The sequence below is a fragment of the Aulonocara sp. 'chitande type north' Nkhata Bay genome, linkage group LG15 (genome assembly GCF_057382095.1).
Source record: "Aulonocara sp. 'chitande type north' Nkhata Bay isolate Kocher_YH1m ecotype deep benthic linkage group LG15, A_spYH_male_GT1.1, whole genome shotgun sequence".
In the NCBI taxonomy this organism is placed as follows: domain Eukaryota; kingdom Metazoa; phylum Chordata; class Actinopteri; order Cichliformes; family Cichlidae; genus Aulonocara; species Aulonocara sp. 'chitande type north' Nkhata Bay.
In genome coordinates, this window is record NC_141358.1 from 34,831,724 (window position 1) to 34,849,710 (window position 17,987).

The window sequence follows — 17,987 nt, forward strand, 5'->3', positions numbered from 1 at the left end:
AATTCAAAGCAGAAACAGACAACAGGTGTTTTCCAGGAAATATTTAATTAGAATTTCCAAATAATCTAAGGACAGGAACTGATAAAACCAGACTGATGTTTCTACAGAGAAAAATTATGTCAGACCCTTGATCAGCCAAGAGTGACGGCTCCATCTTCTCGCCCGTTTTGCTTTTAAATATACATGAGAAGTAGCACCCCTGGGCCCTGAAGAGCAGCAGGAGCTGAGGACATAAATACAGTGGCTGCTGTGTGCTGTAGGAATTTGGGGGTTTAAATGTGTTGCTTCTGGAGAATGCAGCTCAGTGACAAGATGGGTTACTCTGTAAGACCGAGCTTCTTCTTCAGGGACTCGGGCATCTCAGGTGGAGGGGGGCGTGGCAGGCGGAAGTACACCTTCACAGAATCGTAGATGAACCACTGCAGGGCTGTCAGAGTACCAATCATGATGATACGGGCAATAAGACCCTTCCACACACCTGAAAGAGACAGCAGTCCGTTATTCCTCACCTCACAAAACAGTGGTTCAGGTCAATCAAGTCCTACTTCAGTAGACACAAAAGCCACTTTGCTATCCACTGAACACAAAAATGTGCTAGACACAAAGTCATCATTCAACCCTACTTGAATGTAAACCAAGTACAGGAGGTGAGCAGTGTAAAAGTGAATTGTTCACAAAGTTGCACTCCTGAACCCCTGAGACACAACTGAGGCCTGATTGCAGGTATGCCATGACTCAAACTCCTCCCACAACATAGGAGCTGCTGAGAAGCTCTGCTCCTCCAGCAGTGGATGGTCTTAAACCTCGTTTCATACTACTGCTGATGAAACAACTGAAATAATGTTGATACAAACCTTTGGGTCCCAGCCTCTTGAGGACCTGCATAGCAGTGCTGCCCTTCTCTTTGTTCAGCACAGACACGACCGAGTCAGCAGGGTGGGACACGATGGCACAGAACACACCAGCTGCACACAAAGCAACGAGACATTAGAAACCTCAACCTTGATTTTCTAGCCTTATACAGCAAAAATGATTGGAGTTTACTTTGCATGCTACAACTAAAGGTCTAGTAGTTACTCAAAATACATGGCAGCATTTAATCAACATCAGCAGGGAAACATCCCCAAACTCACCAATGTAACCAGCCGTAAAGGTCACGACCAGCTGCTCAGGTTTGGTGCACTCACTGCGGGGCTTAGGGACAACATACTTGTAGAGCATCTCCACAGTTCGCTCAAAGCAGGCAAACTTCATCATGGTGTAGGGGATCTGCCTCATCCACAAGGGAGCCACTCCTTTATAGAAACTGGGATTACAGGCAAAAAACAAGGAATGAGCTCAGAGACACTTGGCACTAGAACTTCATATAGAGATAAATATCCCCTAATTTTAAAGTAAGTTTTAGGCTCAGGTACCTGTGTAGCTTACACATTTTGCTGGTTAAATGTAGTTTAAAAAATAAATTAAAAAAAAAATCACTCCAAACTGTCTTCCAGCTCTATGCAGAGACTATGTCGAATGTGTCCGTCCCCCAGGCTCGCTGCACTGGGAGATCCCTGCCCAGTGACAGGGTTGCCAGTGCAGCAGATGGGCTGGGGGACAGGTAGACTGTTCTCACACGCCAATGACTCAAGCACCTCCAACTGTACAGCCAGAAAGCTGCTGAGGAGCTCTGCTCAGAGAACAGCGCCCTCCAGAGGTGGATCTAAGGAGCGTGTTAGCATCACAAACTTGTTCTCCGTTTAATTATTCAATCAAGTGCTACCACACGTTATGGAACAAACTTACGCCCAGAGGCCCTCCTCTGCATACATCTTGGGGGCACACTCTCTGAGGGTGTTAGCATAGCCTGGCTGGGTCTGGATACGGACTTTGGCAGCCTCCATTGGAGCCAGAGCGATGTCAGCGAAGAACTCTGCGCTAGCTGAGGCAGCCAGGTACAGGGAGGTTCTCCACAGGTACGTATTCTCCTGTTGGTCACACAGTGGGAGAAAATAAGAGTAGTTCCAAGCAAGTCACACATAGCCTACACTGCATTTACACACATGAAGAAGGCAGTTCAGATTTCTCCAAAATAATGTGACAACTCAGAGCAGCTTCATGGTCAATAAACGCTCAAAGGACTCCTTTAAACTCATCCCATCTTTCTTCTGTAGACCAGAAGCATGACTCGTGCCCACCCTGCTTTGGCAGGCGTTCCCAGTCAAGTGTCAAAAAGTTCCACTCACCTCTCCTAGCAGGTCACTGTAGAGGATCTTGAACACTTCATAGAAACCAAACTTGCAGAGTCCCTGCATGGAGTAGCCAATGAAGGTAGGAGCCCAGCCCTTTGCCAGACCTCTGACACCATCTTCTCTCACCGTTACTGCAAATCCATTGCCAATGTTCTTGTATTTATCAGGATTCACCTAAGGAACAGAAACACTGGCGTGATCACCATATCAGCTCTGAACACAGGGGTTTTAGGGGTAGTGTTGTCTGCAGGTAACCAGCACCAGAAGGCTGACACTAAGAACATACTTGGACTGGAGACGTCTGTTTTCATGTCAGGTTACTGTTAATAACACTTATAATAATACTGTGTGAGGGCAAATAGAGTCATTTACTGTTAATTAAACTTGTCCATTTCTGCTTTGCTTGGTTTAACAAGCTCTTGTACACTCAGGATCCACATTCTCAAGAAGCAAACAGTTGTCTTTGTTTGTTCAAAGTCACTTCAACTCAATGACTGATATTTATTTTAATATACAATAATTCGTAGACTCCTTGCTAACATACTCATTAGTTGAAGGTTTGAGAGGCTGGCGTAGATGCTGGCTACTGGGAGGTTCAGCTTCCATACAAACCTGCAGACGGCACTTGACAAGGTCGAGGGGCACCACTGCTGTGTGTGTTAGGCCGCAACTCAGGATACCCCCAAAGCCACACAGAGCATAGTACTTTGAGGAGCCAAACTCGCAGCTGACTTCCTCTGTGGTAGAAGGGAGGGGACAAAGACATGCAGCATGCAAGGTCACATGCAACAGGACAAAAATCAACAAACACAGGGCCAAGTAATGGAAGGAGTCACCACTGAAACACCAAATAAGTGTGTTTTGCTCCAGGTCGCAACTGTTTCAATTCAGTGCCAACACCCTTCCATTATGGATGCCTCTGTCACCAACATGCCACCAATCATTAGGACAGTATGATCAAATCACTGTACAAATTCAGTATGAGCGGTCAGGGACCACAGTAATGTTTTGCAGTTAGGCAGTTCTCTCTCCTCGTTTACTGCTTTTCTTAACACACTTCAAACTTCCAACAGATCGTCAATATGTCAGTAAGTCTAAAAACAAATGCAAAACATTAGCAGGATCCCCAACTGATTAAAAACATGGTCTGATTAAACTGAAATAAAACAATATTCATTTCATTGGAATGATTACACACAGCAGAGAAACTGTCGTATCAAACGTACGGCTGTCTTTGCAGTCCTGTTAATGAACAGTCAGTGTGTTGCCTAAGCCAAACTCAGCTGTGTGTAATAAAACTGTCAAAAGAGAAACTGTTCTCCCTCAGGTCGGTCCTTCTGACCTTCAGACACTGGTCCTCTTCTGTGGGTGGCATTCATTTAACAATACCGTGAAAAATCATGCAGGTATGTTATGATCACTCCAACATGTCAGATTAATGGGAACTAATGGCAAAAACAAATTCACCACAACTATGCTGGTGACATTTCTCCCATGGAAAGATGCATTAATTTTTTTTAAAAGGACAAACAGAATTATGGTAAGTGGGCCAAAGACGATGGCAGCAAGCCGCAGCGACAGACCTGCAGTCGGCATTTGACCAGATCGAGGGGAACGACAGCTGTGTGTGTGGTGCCACAGCTCAGAATCCCACCAAAGCCACACAGGATGAAATACTTCTGTGAGCCGAACTCACAACTGTCTCCCTCTGAAGAAACACAGGACAGACTTTAAGAACAGGGCAATATGAGCTCAGCATGACTGAGTCTGGAGCAGTGAGCTTATGGAAAGTTTGTCATCCACTTTTCCTCTTACCCAAAGAGCTTTTTACTGCCCGTATCATTTAACTAGGAAATTGGATATTTTGTCTTCCAAACTTAAACAAACACTAACAAACGTAAAAACTGCAGTTTCTGTTTCAAAAACAAATGATCCAAGCTTGATGTCAAATGGCTGGGCCTAGACTTGAGCAGGGAAGGAAGTTCAAATCTTGTGCTGAGACTTGGTTCTCTGAAAACCTGTTTGCAGACTGCAAGGCCCCAGATAAGAACACTGTTGTACTGTGTACCACAGCCATTGCGCCATCTGCCTTCAAAGGTGACCCCTGAGCAGCTCAGAGTCAGGGTCACATTCATTTTTGTTATAATTAGCGTTCAGAAAATCCTTAAAGTGTGTCAAACAGCGCATTGCTGTGCAAAGGCTGAGCGCTGCTGTGTCCTTCCGTGTCCTCCACGGGCGGCCTGTATGCAGGGCAGGCCCGACTGCTCCAACATCATCATCCAACAGTCCTCCGGACCACCTAACCCGTACATAAAACAAATCGAGTACACGTGCCTGCTCAAATAGTAAGTCCGACTACATATAATGTGCGAAAGTAGTTAGCCGCAACCGGGTACATCTGCTCAGCTAAGCTAACGCTAGCCTTGCAGCGACCTTTCGGAGTCTCGGCCGGCTTTACCGTCTACGGTGGCAGCTGCTGCCAATCGTCGGCTCCTCTGGCCCTTATGGCTCTGGAGGGGTTCTTCCACTTTCTGCAGGGTGAAGAGGGGGGCGCTGAACGGGTTGGCCCGGGCGATCTGCGTCAGTGTAGTGGGATACATGGTGGCGTCCTGCCGGCGGAGCTGCAGTGCAATGAGAGACAAGGTTAGCGTGAGCTAAGCTAACTGCTAACACAACCAACCCACTCGCGAGAGTGGGTCACGTGCTGCTCAGCTTAGTTTGACTGTCAGCAGGAAAATCTTGGCTTAATGACCTCAACGCACCTAAACTACAACAGTTATCTAACGTTAATAAAAGTCGCCGAAAGGTTACCAACCAGCTGTACATGAGCTCAAAATGCACGGCAGGCTAGCATTACACTGGCTTTAACGACACGGTAAAATGCTATGCTACATCAAGCTAACGCGACCTAAAGGAGGAGTGTCTGCGCTTCACATTAGAGACAGAAATAAAATAAACCCGCCTTTCAACATGAATCGCGGTTTGACAGTTACACGTCCATAACAAACTAATCGCCATTAATTCTTTCCTCTGTTCTCTCTGAAGAAGAAAAGCACGACTCACTTTCAGTGTCCTAAGATGGCGCCTCCGCTTCGCTGTAACCGGCTGCTCGAAGAGGCCGAATGACCTCGCGCTAAAATGATTTGTCCTTTCGTGACGTCACCAATAGTGGGAGGTGGGGCACAAGAAGTAAGTCTTCAGTCGTCATCAAGGCGGTCCTTGTCGACAGGTAAGACTGGGTAGTTGAAACACACTGGACTGTCATATTATATTCAACATTCAGGTGTTTGTGTTCTATAGAGTGACTTCTAATTAGAACTGTGAGAGGAACACCTCTCATAGTTCTAATTAGTTCTCAAAGTTCCGGCTGGGTAAAGCTTTGCTCTGAAGGTGTGATGAAGCCCCTTTGGAAGTACTGACATCTGCTGGTCATTCGATGTACAGCAGCCCTGCTGTGATAATACATATCGTTAGCTTCATAGCATAAGTGCCTAAGTCATTGACTTAGTCAAATGACTTAGGCAATTATGCTATGAAGCTAACGATATGGGCTACAAACACAGTGGATATGTTCACGTAATTATGTATCAGTTGCACAATACTCATGAAGTCCTGTATAAAATATTTTTTTTTATATATATATATATATATATATATATATATATATATATATATATATGTGTGTGTATATATATATATATATATATATATATATATATATATATATATGTGTGTGTATAGATATATAGATATATGTGTGTATATATATATATATATCTATATATATATATATATATATATATATATATATAGATATATGTGTGTATATATATATATATATATATATATATATATATATATAGAGAGAGAGAGAGAGAGAGAGAGAGAGAGAGAGAGAGAGAGAGAGAGAGAGAGAGAGAGAGAGAGAGAAACGATTTGTTTATTCTCCGAGGAGAGTCCAGCAAAGCCTAAGAGCTCAGAAAAATACAAGAAGTCCTTCAGGAGGAAGCTGGAGTTCAAGCTTCAGCAGAACACCACAGGGGATGTGTGGAGTGGAATGAAGAAAATCACTGGGTTTAAAGTGACAACCGGTGGGCAGCCCGGAGATAGGAAATGAGCTGAACAGTTTCTTCATTCACAGCCCATGTCCACATGGGTCACGGAAAGACTGGCCCTGGCTCACCTGGGCAGTTCCCAGATCAACCAAATCTGGAAGTGGATGATACATTAATCTACATGCTCCAGAGAGGTTACGCCAACCTAAATAGTAATGACTGCACGGCCAGGATCACTCACGCATTTCACAACACCAATTGCCTCAGGGCAGTTTATATTTCTGGGGGGCACCGAGTCTTTTCCAAGCCAGCCGAGAGTTATCTCCAGCATGTCCTGGGTGTGCCACTGAGCCTCCTCCTGGTACGACCTACTCATTTTATTCAGGTGTGTTGCAACAGGGACACATGGAAAAGTTTCAGGACACCGGCCCTCAAGGACTGGACTTCCAGACCCCTGCTCTGGAGGATGCTACAATGATCAGTTTGTCGATCTCCCGTTTCACTCTTCACTCAATCACAAACAAGACCCATAGATCTTTGAACTCCTCCACCTGGGGTAGTAACTCATCACTGACCTGAAGCAGGCTCTACACCCTTTTCTGGGTGTGAGCTTTTTCCTGGTCCTTCTTTCAGTCCTGCTTTATTTTGACGGTTAGTTTAGTTATGCAACTTTGAGTTCTCTCCCTGGTTTAAATTCAGTCTGTATTCATTTCCCCATTCTCTGTTCAGTTATCGTCATCTCTGGTTCAAATTCCTGAAAATATCCACTGTGTGACCAGCACAACAGATACCAAGGCCAGGGTTATTAGACAGTCTGTCATGACCAGAAACGGCTCTTAACATTACAGCGGTTAAAAAGAGTTTCCAGTTATGTATGTTAGGTACACTATAGATTTCCCACTGAAGCATAATTCAGCCATTAGACTGCATAGTTATAGTGGAAGGCACTGTAAGTGTTAAGGAGTAAGACTGGTTTTCTCCTGACCTTCCAGTAACTGCTGACAGTGCAATAATTGTCAGTAGTTACTGAATAACTGAAGCCTTTCATTGAACTGCCAAATAAACACATTGGTCCTCTCTTTCTGGCCGGACACGTGGCAGCACTTCTGCTATCATTTGTTTGTATTTAACAAAATAAAAAGTGCAGACATAAGTGTACACATTAGTTTTTGACTCTCTCACTGAACTACACAGCCTCAGCATGTCTGTACTCTCTGCTCATATTGCCTTCATATTAAATCATTGTAACATTGCACACAAATCCTGCCTAACAAAAAAAGTCACTTCATTAGCATTCTAGTTCTTCATGTGAGTATACGGGCCAGAAGTAGGAGTGGCGTGGGCCGCAAGTGGCCCCCCGGGCCGCGAGTTCGACACCCCTGTTCTGCAGTATTGATCAGAATTTCATTAAACTTAAGAGAAAATGTAATACATTGTTTGAGAAAATGTATTTGGGTATAAAATTTTATTACAAGAGAAGATTAGGAAAATAGTGGGGCAGGCTTTAAAAAGCATTTGAACTATAACAAGAAGCCTCCGTGTCTCAATAACAAAGATGGTCCAAGGTACAAACCAGAATAGCAGCTTCAGACTCTTAAAGACTGTTAAGAACAGAGATACTAAGGCATATTTTGAAAAGTTACAATCACACACACATTCACACCATGCAAGTACGACTAAAAACAAAACGACGAGGCTCCTGTGTCTTTGAAAGCTCCTGTGTGTGTTGATTAGTGACTGGCTTCGTCATCACCTGAGGTCCTAGCTTAAGGATGAACCGCAGACAGGGCTGCTGGGTGCTTTCACAATGAGAGTCATTGAAATGTATTTCTCTTCTCTATAAAAGCTTATTCAGAAATGAGGGCAAAAAAGTAGAATAGTACAAAATCTGTGATCGCAGCAAAATGTAAAGAACACTTAACACACTTAAACATTAATGAAACATGAACGAGTTAAAGCAGACTAAGTCTTCTTCACCTCTCAGTCTCCAGCTGTGCTCTCTATGCTGTGCTACCAGCAGCCACCTCCATGTCTGAGGTCTGAAATGGGTTTATGGAGGTGGTCTCCATGGCCTGGTAAACAAGGAAGAGGAAAGTGGCCACGATGGCCAACAGGAAGAGCTTTATCCACAGAGACATGCTGCGCTGTGCTGCTTGGGTCTGCCCTGCAGGCGGGAGGCTGGAGGAGGTGGTTTTGGGTGGCAGGCTGGATACTCTGTTTACTGAGTAGCTCTGAGTGTAGGAGGAGATGCTGGTCTTGGTGGCTTTTGGAGAGAACAGGCTGTCATCACTCCACAGGTCACTGGATGTCACAGGGCGCCCTGCTGCTCCTCGGATGGGCCGGCGACAGGTGGCACTACAAGAGAAACATTTAAGATTTAATATTCACAGAGACCTCAGCTCGTCATGTAGAGCAGATAATGTACTGGACTTTCCACTGTTCTGAGTCTCGGTCAATCCAGTAACTGCTGTCAAAAAAAAATCCTTGTTATGACAGCACTTACTGACCCTGGCCATGCCAAGTTAAAAGACACTGTAGAGACTTCTGCTCCACTTACAATGCCATGGACTAGTATTTGGCCCCTTCACACTTGTTAAAGTAGTAATTTTAATATCTTTTACTTTCGCTCTGGGGTTCATGTCCTGCTTTCTGTGGTGCCAACTTTAGAAGATCTCTGAATATTTATTTTACTGCTGACTAAAAACATCAAACTTCATTTCCGGTAAGAAAAGAACAGCCGACTGCACTTACGTGATTCCCGCTGGACCGCTCCGGTCATTAAGAAAGAGCTCCTTCAGAACGTCTTTCTCGTCTACTTTTAGGGTTTGATCACTGGCTGCGATTTTCTCCACCTACACAGACAAGAGAAATCAAGGTTAAGCTGGGAAATGAACACACTGTTGGACAGTGTAGATGCACAGCCCATCGTGTCCTCCTCTGCCACTCACTTCTCCCCCTCGATGCCTCCCTTGGACATCGATCGCCTCATTTTGTGCCAACGAAGGAAAAAGCAACACCCTATCTGATGCTGCTGTCGCATACGGAGCACCACCCGCATTGCCTTACCCGGGACCTTTCAGTAAAACAAACATCTGGCTGAGTACCACGGGACTCTGGTCCCAAGTCCAAAACAGGCCAGCGAGTGTGCTCGTCTTCCCAGATAAACTGAGCTTTGCTTTATTCGTCCTTTTGTGGTTAAATCAATTCTTAATCTCTCAACTGTCTTGAGTTATCCAGAAATGTGACGATCCACAACACTTTCCGTGTCTCCCACTTCAAGCCGGTTCATTTCAGAGGGCTTGAGAAAGAAGACAACGTCACCTCTTTAGGTCTGTGAAGAAGTTTAAGTTCTCATCAAAGAGGCTGCTGGAGAGTCCCAGGCCTACAGCTGAACAGACAACATTGTATCCACACGATGGGTATAAAGGAGCTGTTATTAATTGACCTTTATAAACCCCGTTCATGCCTTTGCAAAGGTTTTAACTTTCTTTTAAATAAATCTCAGAAAGTCAGTTTGGTTTAGATATTCAAATGATTTTTCACAACATCTGCCACCCTCAGCCTGCTGCTGGCCTTCATCTGACAGAAAGTAAAGGACCTCAGTCTTTCTCGTAAAGGGTTCTGTGTTCTTAATGAAGTCCCGTTAATTTGTCAGTGGAACCCTTTGAAATTCAGATTATCTGGTAGCAGCATAAACCAGATTGACTTGAAGTTTGTCTTGAATTTTTTAAATTAAGAAAAGGAGATGGTGGTTTTATTACTTCAGCAGGAGGAAGTAAATTAAGTGAACTGCATATTGAAGACCACGCTATATTCATTAACTTCCCTTAATCTGATTACAGAGCAATGAGAGAACCTCCACAATATTCACAACTGTACTTACTGAAATCATGGCAACACTGGTAGAAATGAAATGGAAAAACACCTCAGCAGGTGCATGTGCAGTGCCTGAGCAGCAGGGGGTTCTGTTGCTACAACCAGCAGCACAGTATCAGATCACAGCACTCACATTACATAACTTCACACTGCTGTTATTTCTTCAAATGAGTCTGGCCATGTTGCTCTTTAAGCAGCTTTGACTGTACAGACAGAGTGGGGAGAGGGCTAAAAGTGGACTGCTTCAGGTGGCTCCAGTAAACAAGGACACAAACAGACAGATATCACAGGCACTGTGGAGAAATTAATCCACATCATGTGGTTTGAGTGTGACTAGAAGCAAGCTGATCCACTGAAGCAGTCTCACACTGAGCTTGAGTGAGTGCACTTGAGCTTCGAGGATGAAGAAGATACCATGCCGTGTCAGAGGAAACTGTGATTAAAGGCAGCTGCAGGGGTCCCACTATATTACACTTACTACATCTGCATGATACGTCACAATGATCTGCTTCTTGCTGCCACATACAGCTTTGATCGCCAAAATCCAAAAAGTCCGGTCATTGGAACCATTCCACTTTCACTGATAGAGGAGCAGGGAGTCCTGTTCCTGAAGCAAAGACTTGTGGGTCACTTCCACACTTGTACTTTAGTTTTTCTGGTGCAGTATAAATTTCATTTCATATTCACGTACGTCTTTTCATACATGAATAAGAGCTCTATGAGAATTTAGCAGGTAAATTTTCAGCAGTTTCTCATATGTAGCACAGAGCAAGAGATACAGAGCCTGGTTCATTACAGGCCTTTTAAAGGACGCATGATGTGGTCCCTCCGAACTCCACACACAATACCCGTGGCCTTGCTCTCGGCTAGAAGCCTAATAGTCAAGAAGAACAGAACCATTAAAAACATGAGAACCTCTCTGAACGCACTTTCCGCTACAGTGCATTGATGGCATACAAAGTAAACATGGGTAAGAGCAGATTACCGTTGGATGCTATCAAGTAACGGACACCTAAGAGCCTCTTTGGGACTCCCCTCACCGCTTAGCCCGTTTCTAGGTGTGACACAAACAGAGTTGCAGCTTTAAAGAGTGACCAGCAGTGGAATTATGAACGGTCCGTGTCAAGCTGCTGCCGTCACAGATGAGTGGAAGCCATCACAGGGGGTCCCGGTGAGTAAGCGACACGCAGCTCTACTAACACAGCAGCCGGGCACTGACACAGAGCACCAGACATCCCTTTGTTCTGCTGCCAGTGACGGACATTGAGCGGAAAGAGTGACAGGTCTGTTCTCTGTAAGTGCGGTGAACACTCGTCTTACCGCAGCGTGCTGGCTGCTGTGGCTGCGAGTGGACATGACCGTCTTCTCTCTGCTCCTCACTGTTCTCTCAACCACAGGAGCTGGTTCTGGTTCCTCCACAGGCTCTGGACCACCAGCTGCAATCACCTCTGGCAAAACGGACAGTCACACAAAACACTATTTAAAACATTTAATACCTTATTTATTCATTCATTTCCAATTTTTATTAATTATTGACACATTTAATTCATTATTTAATGATGCATCTCTTTAATTCATTTTGGCACTCCTGACCCTGCTGCTGTGTTCATGAATTAATTTTATTGGTCAGCCTCACCCATCAAAGTCAGGGGGCGGGGTTAACAAGACAGGTCAATCCTAGATAATCTGATTGCTTTGAACTGGTGGTAGAGATGTCGCTAGCTCTGCTAACAGCTGACAGAGTGTACCGAGCGCTCAGCCCTGGCGTTCCAGGTTAACTGTTTTTTACATTAACTGGTTAGATTTTGTTACATTGTCAAAAACATGTCCATTATGCTAGCAGTGTCCAAGAATTCTTTACCCCCTCCCCCCTGCAATGGCTCTGCGCCCATTGTTAGGGCATATAGTTCAGGTAGTAACTATATGCTATAAATCACATAGAGCTGGATCAGGTGACCCTAGGTCTAGGCTGCTGGGGGATTCCCATGATGCACTGAGTGTTTCTTCTTCAGTCCCATTTTTCATTATGTGTTCATACACCTTTCTGCGATGAATCATTAGTTATTAACCTCTGGCTCTCTTATACAGCGTCTCTTTGTCCTGTCTTCCTCCCCTAACCCCAACTGGACGCAGAAGATTGCTGCTCCTCGCTGAGCCTGGTTCTGCTGGAGAGTTCTTCCTGTTAAAAGGCGGTGTGGCCTTTTCATTCTCGCCAAAGCGCTTGCTCACAGTGGGTCATATGATTGCTCTCATTTTCTCTGTATTACTGAAGGCTCTTTACCTTGCAATGCTGCAGCCTTGAGGTAACTGTTGTTGTGGTTAAAACTGAAATAAAACTGAATTGAATTAACAAATTGACAACAAATTTTTTTCTTTATCTTTGGAGTCTTGGGAAGCTCCAGAGTCTGGAATTTGCAGGCAATTTGGAGCTCCTTTAATATGGCTATGTGGATATGTAGAAATACAGTAGTGAATTTTCTCCCGTGTGATGAGCTGGCTCTGGTTGATGTGATGGAGGACCGTCTTAAAGGAGAAATGATGGACCTCCAGCACTGCAACCTTTTCCTCAAAACCTCCAAGATAGTGGCAGACAAAGGTCAGGAGCTGGAGCTGCACTGACCCCATGCTACAGAAAGATGTCTGAATACATGCCTCAGCAGATCATGTGTTACACAACATAAAGCCCCCTTGAGGTAACTGTTGTTGTGATTTGGTGCTATATAAATAAAACTAAATTGCACCTGCTGTCTTGGAACGTCTGCCCCCCTCCTCCTTTCACGTAATGGTACGATCCCAGTCTGTATTTGATTGTGATATGATTGTGCCCCTCAAAATAAAGCCCCCACCTCTGCCTCCATGATTTTTCAGTAGGGCTGAAGATTCAGCCCCCACGTACTAACAGGCCATCAATAAATGACATATGAAATTATCTTGCAGGCCGGATACAACTGTATCAGGACATACGTTTGACATCTGTTCTACACACAACATCCCCTTCATCAACACACGATATCACATTTCTCATATAGGTGATGAGGGAACATTTCAAATCCAAGCACTCATTAAAGTGCAGCAGCGCTGAATGAGCTGCACCGTGGGTCCTTCCTACCGTCCTCCCTGTCACTGTAGAGGTCAGACTCTGAGCCTACGAGCATCAGCTGTGGTGGCGGAGGCTGTGGAGGCCCTTCATCCAGCAACTTTTGTAGCTTCTTCTCATACAGCTTCCGGGTGGAGGCTGGGAGGACAAGACAAGGGTGATGTTGTAGCAGTGAAACCAACCTGGTTAATCCAGTAATGGGAGAAGTATCTGTCCCCTTCCTAATTTTTTCAAGTTTCACTACAGCTCATAGAATAAATGCTGTTTGCAGACAGTCAAGCAAACTATAAGCAATCTCAGCAACCTTGCTGACGACCAAAGCAACAACGTTTTTGGTGCAACACCCTCTTTGCAACCAATTTTCCCCTGGGACTGTCTGCATCTGTCATTTTACAAATGCGCAGTGAGTGCAGTCTCTGTGCCCACTACGGTGTCTGCAATGGTGAGCAGGATTACACTCACCCACAATTGGCCCCACGTCTAGTCCACGCTCGAGCAGTTCATCCCTCAGGCTCTTGTCACTCAGCGCAGTCACATCAAGCTCAGTCGGTCGAACCTTGTCTGTTTTCCTGGTGGCTTTCTGTGGAAAACAGCAGGGCAGCACACAAAACAAATGATCAGAGCCAGAACGGAGCCAGCGATAGATTTTTTTTAGCCTGAAGGCAAATAATCACAAAGTAATGACTGACAAGAGTCACCTAACACAGTTTCATTTTCAAAGAACCAGCACACACACTGCTAAGTTCACCAAGCCATCAAAAATAAATTTAAAAAAAAATAAATTAAAAAATACTTAGACGTTAAGCAACATAAAAAATGAATACTGAATTATATACTCAGTTGCAGTGCCAGCCTCACACAGACACACACACCTACAGCTGGAGTAGTTAGCGTGCATCATGTTAAACTTTAGGACTGTCAGAGGTCAGTAAAGCTGCTGATTCAACAACACTCAAATATTAAATTGTTACCATAAACATTAACACTAACCATTGACAATTCCGATGTTTCCATGTGTTTTTATGTATTCGTATTGGTTAACAGACTTCAGTGAACAGGATTTACAAAGGGGTTATACATACAATAAAGAAGTTACCCGTTTTGTAGGTACCTTTATGACTCTGTGTTACTGTACCAACATGATCCCTAATCCAACCAATCTGTTGTTGGTCACTTAAAATATCTTTGTACATCTATTGTTATATATGCTTCTTTCTCTCCCCGAAGCTGATTTTATGGTCAAAGGTAGCACCTCCTCTCTGCCTGCAGACAGCTCTGTGGTCAGATGGAGGCAGTGTACAGTCTGTGGGCCACTCTGCTTGTGTTGTTGGTAAGTGAAGTTCTAAACCTGACAGTGCTGAAGTGAAACTCTGTGTTAGAAACAAGGAAACATATCGCTGCAGTCACTGCCTGTGCTTTTAGTGCTGGATTTCTTTCTTTTTTTTGCAGTTCTCTCCCTCGTGCTGAACCCCACTATCGCTCCTTCTCTATTCTGGCCCAACATTTTGAGACAATTATGTCATCTGGTTCAGGTGATGTGTAGTCAGGATCTTGGAAGAGTGCACAGGAGTGCGTCTCAGATGGGTGAAAAGCCCTCTCCCCCCCTCTGTCACCCAGAATAGTGTAGCAGAAGGACTCTGCTCATAACATGGGAACTCATGTGAACGACAGAAGTCAAACTGCAGAAATTTTCCAGAGCAGAAAGGTGGTTACCACCTGTAACGTTCTGGATAACACTGCTGTCACTGCACATAAGCAAAGCCTTTTTCAAAAATCCAGGAGTAGTATGCAGGAAGATTCGTTATTTTATGAATACTTCATTCCTAAACCACCGTTGAGCAGATGTGAAAACTTACTCATGTACACAAACACGTTCTTTAATTTCCTGAAAGGAAGCTGCCAGGGGAAATATTTAGGGAGGAGAATGGGACCGTCTGAAGATGCTGGAGGCGCTTCATCATAGTCTGAAGTTTTACTTAGCGGCTGACAGGAAATTACTTGTGAGGCCAGCATAGTGGCATGATGCTGTGTCTCCTAATTAACAAAACTAAAGGCAGCTCTGCCTTGGAGCAAATCAAATAAACGTACAGTAAATATGTTGCTGAATGCAGCAGCGACATCATACTTCTGAAGACTCAACAGGACAGCTGTCGATAGCTTGTTGGTGGACAGGAACCCTCAGCTTTCTTCTTAGCTAGGCGCTACATGGCTCCAAAGGAGCGTACATGTGTGTGTTGAATGCACAGCTATAAAAATGTGACTCCTGGTTATTGAAGTAGAATTTACGGTCAAGCAGAGCGACCACATTCGCTGTCCACTGTACTCCACGAACTGCCGTCTGTCTGCAGAGGGAGAGCAAAGCTCTAACATACAAAGAGCTGAAGTGAAACTCTGTATTAGAAACAATGACAATTGTGAAACAGCTGGATGTGAACCCAGCTGTTTCACAATCACAGCAGCAGCTCCAAAGACTGCAAGAGTGGAAGGAGGAGGAGGAGGAGGAGGAGAAGTGCCTCTGCAGACCACACCCTGGCCTTTACAGCCATAACTGAACTAAAGAGCTCACAGCTCTGTGGAACAAACTCACTGTGGACTCTCAGACTCTTCATAGAGTCCTGGACAGACGCTCACACATTCCTCACACTTTACAACAATCCATCCAAATCTCATTCAGACCAACATCTAATCTGAAAACATGAAGCTTTGCAGACTCGAAGAGTCACAGCGAGTATCCTCTTTCATGTCAGTCACTGAAAAATGTCAGGAATTCATTTTTGGGCACCTCCCTTTGCAGCCTGTAATCCCTCAGGTATGTGAGCAGCAGCTTTCACAAGATAAACGGCATCAACACTCTAGTGCCAAGACACCAACTATGCTGAGTCGGAGTTCTTCCTAGCAAAAGCATTTCCTCAATGTTCACAATGATAATGTAAGCAGCTGCAGGAAAACATCTGTCTGCTCCACCACCTAAACCATGAAACCGCACTAAACACTCACTGCAAGAGCCACAGCACATGGTGGCTCAGTTATAATAATGGATTGGATTTATATAGCGCTTTTCAAGGCACCCAAAGCGCTTTACAATGCCACTATTCATTCACTCTCACACATCACCTCTGCAATCATTATACTCTTATTGAAACATCAGGCCTTTGGACAACATGGAAATGTGTACTTTTTATAAAAACTACATACTAGTATCATCTAGTACTGCCTGTAGTTTTAAAGTGGGCACACATCCCACTCACTTTAAAAGTGGAAACGTGTAAGATGCACTGTTTCTGTTACAACCTGAACTGATCATCAATCTGCGTCACAGCCAAATTCAGCTATTTCATGAGAAACCCGCTAAAAAACAGGCTGGAGTGCCAGCCTCCCCAAGGGACAAAGCGGGAGGGCTGCTTCAGGAAGGATACCCTGCAGACTTCAACACCGCCTCCTGGTCTATAAAAAAATGCAAAATAGTAGTGTCACTCCTGTTTTCAGACACTTTGCTCTGTCAGACCTGAACAGACATCAGTTCGAACACCTGCCAGTTTGTCCCATTTCCTCCTCAGCATCAGAACAAATCTCTTCCTGACTGAGTGCATGTCTGCCAGCTCCTCTAACCTCAAACTCTTTATCCCACCTACAAAAACGAGTAACCGCTGTGCACATGAGCGCGCTGATGCAGAGCTGAAAACTATCAAAAGGCTCTCGTTCCAGTTCAATGTAGTCGGCAGAAACCTTCATTCACAGATCTGTGTCTGTGTCTCTGTCTACATCTTTTCTGTATGTGCGCTAAAACTTTCTTCTGCGTCACGATGGAGAGTCCCCAGCTGCTGCGGGATTAGTAAGGATGGGGCTGGAACTGAAGCAAAGAAGGAAACTCTGTGGGGAGGTGAGACCTGTGAGACTGGTTTGTGGGAAGTGATCTGGATTTGCTCTGCGATTCATTCACGAGACTGCCTTATACTTTCAATCGGAATGACGTTTCCAGTTATGTCTGTGAGGAGAGAGCGCACGTTTCAATGTGAGCCGTGTCCGATGGATGTGTTCTGAACATCCGAAACTATGCTGCGAACATTTACAGTAGTTAACAGACGACGAGTTCAGAACGTGGATTTTGGTGGCTGAGTAATCCTGGTGGGTGTGGAAGTGTGCAAAGGAGACGGGAGTGGGAGAGCACTTACTCTACCGGAGGAGCGGCTGGTGTCAGGCAGCGCGGGCGGAGGCAGCTCCTCGTCGCTGGAGAACGAGTCCGCAGCTGCAGCCGCGGGGCGTGTGCTTTGGCCGGCCAGCTTCGTAAGATACAGCTGCACGTACACGTCCTTCGTGGGGTTGCCGCTCGGGAGCTCCACGTTGTTGGCCAGCAGCTCGCTCTTTAGCTTCTCCTTGGTGAGCACAGAGGGGTCGCCCAGGTACTCCGGCATGTCGGCGAGAAGACGACCGGGCAACGGGTCAGCAAGTAGCAGCTAGCAGAAAACAGCGGAGCTGCTGATGGCGGATCGGGCAACCAGCGCCGCCCACTGGACCGAACTGGCAGAGTAGTGTGTGCTTCAAAGAAGCACGTGGATATGAGCTGCTGTCTATCCTCTCGCTCCCTCCTCCTCTCGGGAGAAGGAAGGAATTAAAGTGGGAAGAAATGAGGAATGCTGCACGGTCCTGACCGGAAGTGGCAGTTGGTAAAGCCCACCTCCTTCCGCTACAAGCTGGGACTGATCAGAGCCAGAGGCTCAGTCACTG

The 17,987-nt window shown here is 45.1% G+C and overlaps 2 protein-coding genes and 1 non-coding gene across 5 annotated transcripts; all 3 read right to left on the reverse strand.

The window, feature by feature from the left end:
• Positions 1-26: 26 nt before the first annotated feature.
• On the reverse strand, positions 27-5,457 carry slc25a3a (solute carrier family 25 member 3a). 2 transcript variants are annotated; one of them, XM_086263079.1, is made up of 8 exons: positions 5,298-5,457; positions 4,693-4,855; positions 2,847-2,971; positions 2,229-2,408; positions 1,789-1,970; positions 1,134-1,306; positions 855-965; positions 27-478 (listed from the first exon to the last, which is right to left on the reverse strand). In XM_086263079.1, the coding sequence occupies exons 2-8, from the start codon at positions 4,832-4,834 to the stop codon at positions 318-320; spliced, it is 1,074 nt and encodes a 357-aa protein (XP_086119205.1). In that variant the 5' UTR covers positions 4,835-4,855; positions 5,298-5,457; the 3' UTR covers positions 27-317. The 2 variants fall into 2 exon arrangements, with proteins under 2 accessions (XP_086119205.1, XP_086119207.1); XM_086263081.1 differs by lacking the exon at positions 2,847-2,971 and adding an exon at positions 3,818-3,942.
• Positions 1,520-1,719, reverse strand: LOC147313498 (small nucleolar RNA SNORA53). Its single transcript, XR_015125238.1, has one exon. It is a non-coding gene; the product is annotated as a small nucleolar RNA SNORA53 (small nucleolar RNA).
• A 2,278-nt stretch (positions 5,458-7,735) lies between the features above and the next one.
• On the reverse strand, positions 7,736-17,928 carry tmpoa (thymopoietin a). 2 transcript variants are annotated; one of them, XM_086263092.1, is made up of 6 exons: positions 17,435-17,927; positions 13,725-13,842; positions 13,275-13,400; positions 11,486-11,613; positions 9,041-9,141; positions 7,736-8,644 (listed from the first exon to the last, which is right to left on the reverse strand). In XM_086263092.1, exons 1-6 carry the CDS (start codon positions 17,672-17,674, stop codon positions 8,290-8,292), a joined length of 1,068 nt encoding a protein of 355 aa, XP_086119218.1. In that variant the 5' UTR covers positions 17,675-17,927; the 3' UTR covers positions 7,736-8,289. The 2 variants fall into 2 exon arrangements, with proteins under 2 accessions (XP_086119218.1, XP_086119219.1); XM_086263093.1 differs by lacking the exon at positions 13,275-13,400 and having other exon boundaries at positions 17,435-17,928.
• Positions 17,929-17,987: the final 59 nt, after the last annotated feature.